Here is a 5,834-nt window from a genome sequence, read left to right on the forward strand (position 1 = left end):
TCGACCCAGTTTGGCTTCTCATGTTCTGTTTCTGGATTATGTTTTTGTTTGGACTGCCCGTGTGTTATCGACCCTTTGCCTGTGACTTCGACTTCATATTGGATTATCACTGACATATCTGCTTGCTGGTGTACCGACCCATTGCCTGGACTCTCCTTAACAATCTGCCTGATGTCTATTGCTACCATTTGCCGGTTATCGACCTTCACCTGTTTACTGTGCTACAAAGAAAATAAATACTTGAAAACATAGTCCTGTGGTCTCGCTACTATAGTTCTGAAACCTGATGAATGTTATGTAATTGAAAGTAGTCTTGTTTTGTACATTGCATGTCCTTGGGTTGTAGGGGATATACAGCACTGTGCAGAAGTCTTAGGCACCCTAGACTTTATTATATTTATGTTTATTTTTTTGTGTGTGTTAGTATAAAAGGTCACATTTGAGATTTCCAAATATTAATTTTCCAAAAGATTTAATTTTACAGAGACATTTTTGTATTTAATTAAAAAAGTAACATATTACTGTAAGCAATTTACTACTTTTTACATAACTTGATCAAGGCTGTCTGAGATCAGAAGCAAGGAGCCAACCAAAGTCTGCAGAAGAACTGTGAGAAGTTCTCCAACGTGCTTGGAAGAACCTCCCTGCTGATTGTCTTAGCCAACACTGTACTGCAGTTATATATCTCAGTTTTTAACTATTCGGCCAAATTACAAAAATGTAATGTAAAATGTATAGGACATTTATTTAGGACCTTTCATTTAATTATTTTTGAAAGAATCTTATCTCTACAGAATGTTATACAGGTGCCTAAGACTTGCAGAGTACTGTACTCCTATATTTACATAGGGCACCACTTATCTTGGCAAAGCAGGATAACTGCACAATTAGAAATCAGTTTCAGGAAATGTCTATTATCTAGAGCATCTAACCACAAATTTGGAACTTCAATGAATCTTTAAAATGACAAGTATACGATACAAATGTAATTAGATAGTCTGAAGGACGGAGTTATTTGTTGTCAAAACAGACCTCGAAATAAGAGTACATAACCAAAATAACAAAAATGTGTCACATATGTCCAAAGAATTATTGTGCGCACTGCATATCTTGAACTGTCTGCAGTGCAAAGATGTAGATACCATCTATGGCTGTATGCTTTCGTTCGGAAACTTTGCTTTTAAATGCGTTGCTTGGTGAAAGTACCATCTGCCTTCTTCTTGTGGCTCACTGTCGCTCATTTCAGCAAATAATGTGGCTGCATTATTGCCACATTATTATATCTATATGGTCACGCTAGGACTTGGAACCGTACTGTCCTCTAGGGTCCTCATCACACTTGTCTCTGTGTTCGATGTGCACTGTGTTGTACGACACTCTGGATAAGATTCAGCGTCTGCTAAATGCCTGTAATGTAATGTAATATAATGTAATGTGTAATGCTGCAACTCGATATATAAAGAATGAAAACATTGTGAAGATGCTTAGTTATCGTTTGACCAAACATTAAGATTGGGCGGGATGGGTGATCTGAGTGGCAGTTCTGTGGCTGGAAACACCAGAGCTTAGAGGAGAAAATGGGCTGACAAACAGGAAGGCCACAAATAAAAACAGTAAATACAGGAAACAACTTATTAGGATGATGTTTATTTGGAAGCAGGTGATCAGGTGATTACAAACACAGAAGCCAAGGCAAGAGTGGCCTTGGTGAGTGTAATTATAAAAAGGAGAGAAATTAAATCATCAAATCATGTTAATCTTCTTCATTTGATATCCTAAAATTACCCCAGTAAGGACTCCCATGCGATAATCTTCATGACAAACCCATAGTTGGACCCATTGAGATTAGTAATGAAGATTGACGGAGTTGAAGGAGCGTATGTCTTCCAGAGACAGAGGTTTGATCTTCATGGAGATGCTTTTCAAAGAGTAAGAGGACCCTTTCCAAAAGCGCCATATGACACCTGTATCTCGGTATGAGTGGCGTCCCCATTTGTACAAGCCATTGGGGTTTGCGTAAACATGGTAGGTGAACCAGAATCCTCCATTATATCTTTCAGCATTATAACGATAAACTCCAAAGTCAAACGTGGAAAATGTTCTCCCGTTGGAAGCTATCAGATCATCACCTGAAAATCAGAGCAAGAGAATGACCATGTGGCACAGCAGATCTAAAAGGGACATCTCACTATAGTAGCACACAAGTGATTTAGTGGACCAGCATTTACTCACATTTTTTCCTTTTCTTTTAGTGAATACTAGCAACATCAGTTTTCCCTGCCGACCGTTAATGGCATCACCATATTTCCGTTTGTGCTGTCTTAGCCATCTATTGTGCTCCGTACTTAGTGTGTGCTTTAAAATACATTTTGCAGAGGTCTCAAAACGTAATTGGAGATAATTGGGAGCTGGAAAAATGGGAGATATGGCGATTCCATTCACTGTTGGCAGAGATGACCGATGTTGCGAGCATTTTCTCAATGCAAACACAATGGGGTAAGCTCCACAAATGTACTAGTGTAGAAGCAATGTGAAATACCCTTAAATCCCTTTTCTGCAACTTCCACTCTCTCATACACACACAGACAAACACACACACATACACACCAGCAGCAACACTGCTCACCTGCACCTCCATCTCTGTATTTGCCAACATGCAGCCTGTATCCATCAGACTCAGGATCGATAGAGAAGGAGTCATAGCAGGCATGGACTCTTCCTCCCTCAAAATCTTCCATTTCCACCTTCAACATGTACCTTTTTTGCCAACTAATAGCAAAGATGTGATCCAGTCCTACAGTTGTATCACAGCAAAGTAATCAGACCCAAAACCAAAAGACTGGAATGTATGGCTGGTGTATGAAACAACACTGGTAAACATGAACATACTTTAGAGATATTGATTCAAACTGAAAGTTCTCAAACAGGATTTAGTTACATATATACACATTTATGTAATACTCTAGAATGGACTTCAGTGATGATGATGGCAATAGTATACATATAATGTTCTCTGTGAAACACGCTGAGCAGATTATGTGGTCAGTTTGTAGATTTAATCATTTAAATGGGAGTGTAAATTACTTACCCAGCCAGTGTTCTCCAGAAATATTTCCAAAGCCTGTCTGGTACTGTTTCCAGGGTTGGTAGAAGTTCACAGAGCCATCCATTCTCCTCTGCAGCACCTGAAAGATGCAAGTAAATAAACCAGCCTGTCTCACTAATATCACCACCAATAACCATCATAATCCCTATCATCAGCAGTAATATCATCATATGTGCATGCGTTCCACACAGGCCTCTGAGCTGTGGAAGAAAGAGACTCTCAGCAGGTGAGTTTATCTGACAGGTGATGTTACTCACCAACCATCCTCCTTTGTGCTCAGCATCCTTACAGTCCATCTCACAGTACACCTGGACACCCTGGGTGGTCCTTTGAGGATAGACAGTGTACACCCCACTGTCTGTAGAGCCACTTTTGAAGACATCATCACAGTCCTCAGGAAGTGATGGTGCCATGATCTTAATTGGTACCGCGATTTCTTTTACCGCATTTGGCGTGGTTGTAGTTTGTGCCACGATCGTAGGGATTGAAAGTAGCACGAGTAGGAACACTGACACCTGGAAACAGGAGAGAGGAACACTGACTATGCTGGAACACAGCAGAGAGGAGCACTGACACTATTCTGAAACACAGGAGTGAAGAACACTGACACTATTCTGAAACACAGGAGAGAGGAACACTGACACTATTCTGAAACACAGGAGTGAAGAATACTGACACTATTCTGAAACACAGGAGAGAGGGACACTGACATTGTGCCAGAACACAGACTGATTTGGTGGAACTAGTAGGGTAATGGTACATTGATACAGATTGCAGAAGTGGTATGCTATTGTGGTGAGGCACACCCCTCTCGGGAACACAGCGGAGAGGGACGCTGTGACTGTGCTGGAATGTTGAACAAAGACAAGAGAAACACTGAAACGTTTTTGTATCTATAAAACGTTTCCATTTATTTAAAGTATGTCCAATCTACTCAACAAGCCAACATCCATCCATCCATCCATTATCTTAACCCGCTTATCCTGAACATGGTTGCAGGGGGGCTGGAGCCTATCCCAGCATACATTGGGTGAAAGGCGGGAATACACCCTGGACAGGTCGCCAGTCCATCGCAGGACACACACACCATTCACTCACACACTCATGCACTCATACACTCATACCTATGGGCAATTTAGACTCTCCAATCAGCCTAACCTGCATGTCTTTGGACCGTGAGTACCCAGAGGAAACCCACGCAGACACGGGGAGAACATGCAATCTCCGCACAGAGAGGCCCCGACCGACGGGAATTCGAACCCAGGACCTCCTTGCTGTGAGGCGGCAGTGCTACCCACTGCACCATCCGTGCCGCCTTACAAACCAACATGTCTTATGGCAATCTTAATTTTAGAAAGACAGATGCAAATTGAGTTATAAAAATGTAGCAATCAGTTTGAATGATACTACCTGTTTGCTGGGAAGTAAATAAGTTTTCATCAGAAATTTCACTTATTACACACATTTCAGACACAATCAGTAATCCAATCCAGTAATACACATTTCCCATTCCCTAATATAAATAATTGACATACAGGCCTGAAAAGACCAGTCAATGCAAAATGCATATTCATGATGTATACACTATCCACGTGCATTTGGATTTGCTTGTCTTTCTGACTCAAAGCATAACTTCAGCATTAGTACAGCATGTCAGAGTGAGACTTACCATCATGCTGAATTCCAAAAGGTTGTGTTCAGGTGGGATGTCACACGATTGAAGTCAGGTTGGGTGAAAGTGATCTAAATAAAAAAAATGTCCATTTGCTAAGATTATCATTTGAACCAAGATACCATGTCCATAATGTGTAGTAATTTAGTCAAAGCCTTTATCAAGTGTGACTTATACATTTCATTAAGCAGTCAGTGTAATCAGTGTAGATACATTAGAAATGAAAACACAGTAAAGATAATTGATATAAAAAGAAGTACAGAGACAAATAAACATTCCAGCTCACCAAGCTTTGTAACCTCTTCTGAAGGAGTCTGTGATGTGCTGGGTGTTCCTCTCCTCTGACACTTTTATAATGTGCCTTTTCTGGAAGTAAGCCAGCTGAAAGTTTTTTTAATGTAATTAAGTACACTGATTATTCTTATCGTCATCATCATCATCATCATCATCATCATCATCATCATCATCATCATCATCATCTTCAATAATAATATGAATTTATATTCAATAATAATGTTAGACTTTTTTTGCAGAGCATCCTTTATATTTGCAAGTGCTTAAATATGTTCTTGGAAATGTAACACTTTACAGTACGGTTATACAAATACCTGCAGATTTGGCTACTTTGGGGGGCATTGACCCTTGTGTGGCGGACATATTTCTGTTACTCAGGACGTTTTCGCGGGTCTGGTGGACCCATACCATTATTGGGGTCTTAAAACAATACAGTCATAACAATTTATGTAAAAATACTTCACAGATGTTGACCTTAACTTAATTACAAGCAATATAGACCATAACATATAGGATATATGGTTAATATGTGCCATTTACCCCTGCTAAATCACATTCATTAGTATTTGTTTTTTGTGATGAAATGTGATTTTGGTCAAACAAATCAATAATAATCAAAACTGGGAGGAATAAATCATGTTTTTCTTCAACAAATATAAAGGAGAGAAGGCTGTCTTCAATATTGGTGTTTATTAATTTAAATAAAATTGAAATTAGGATACAGAACACAAATTTAACAATGAACACATGCCCACAATAAGG

At 39.6% G+C, this 5,834-nt stretch overlaps 1 protein-coding gene across 1 annotated transcript; it reads right to left on the minus strand.

The window, feature by feature from the left end:
• Positions 1–1,665: 1,665 nt before the first annotated feature.
• LOC133112452 (microfibril-associated glycoprotein 4-like) lies at positions 1,666–5,089 on the minus strand. Its single transcript, XM_061222889.1, has 6 exons — positions 5,065–5,089; positions 4,776–4,849; positions 3,364–3,621; positions 3,089–3,185; positions 2,627–2,794; positions 1,666–2,129 (listed from the first exon to the last, which is right to left on the minus strand). Exons 2-6 carry the CDS (start codon positions 4,779–4,781, stop codon positions 1,846–1,848), a joined length of 813 nt encoding a protein of 270 aa, XP_061078873.1. The 5' UTR covers positions 4,782–4,849; positions 5,065–5,089; the 3' UTR covers positions 1,666–1,845.
• Between the last annotated feature and the right edge of the window lie 745 nt (positions 5,090–5,834).

Source organism: Conger conger, chromosome 2 (assembly GCF_963514075.1).
Source record: "Conger conger chromosome 2, fConCon1.1, whole genome shotgun sequence".
NCBI lineage: Eukaryota > Metazoa > Chordata > Actinopteri > Anguilliformes > Congridae > Conger > Conger conger.

Excerpts from the sequence above, each read along its gene's own strand:
- LOC133112452 (XM_061222889.1), bottom strand. Across the intron at positions 2,795-3,088 it reads TTCTGGAGAACACTGGCTGG|GACTGGATCACATCTTTGCT; the intron begins GTAAGTAATTTA and ends ATACAACTGTAG. Across the intron at positions 2,130-2,626 it reads ATACAGAGATGGAGGTGCAG|GTGATGATCTGATAGCTTCC; the intron begins GTGAGCAGTGTT and ends TCTGATTTTCAG.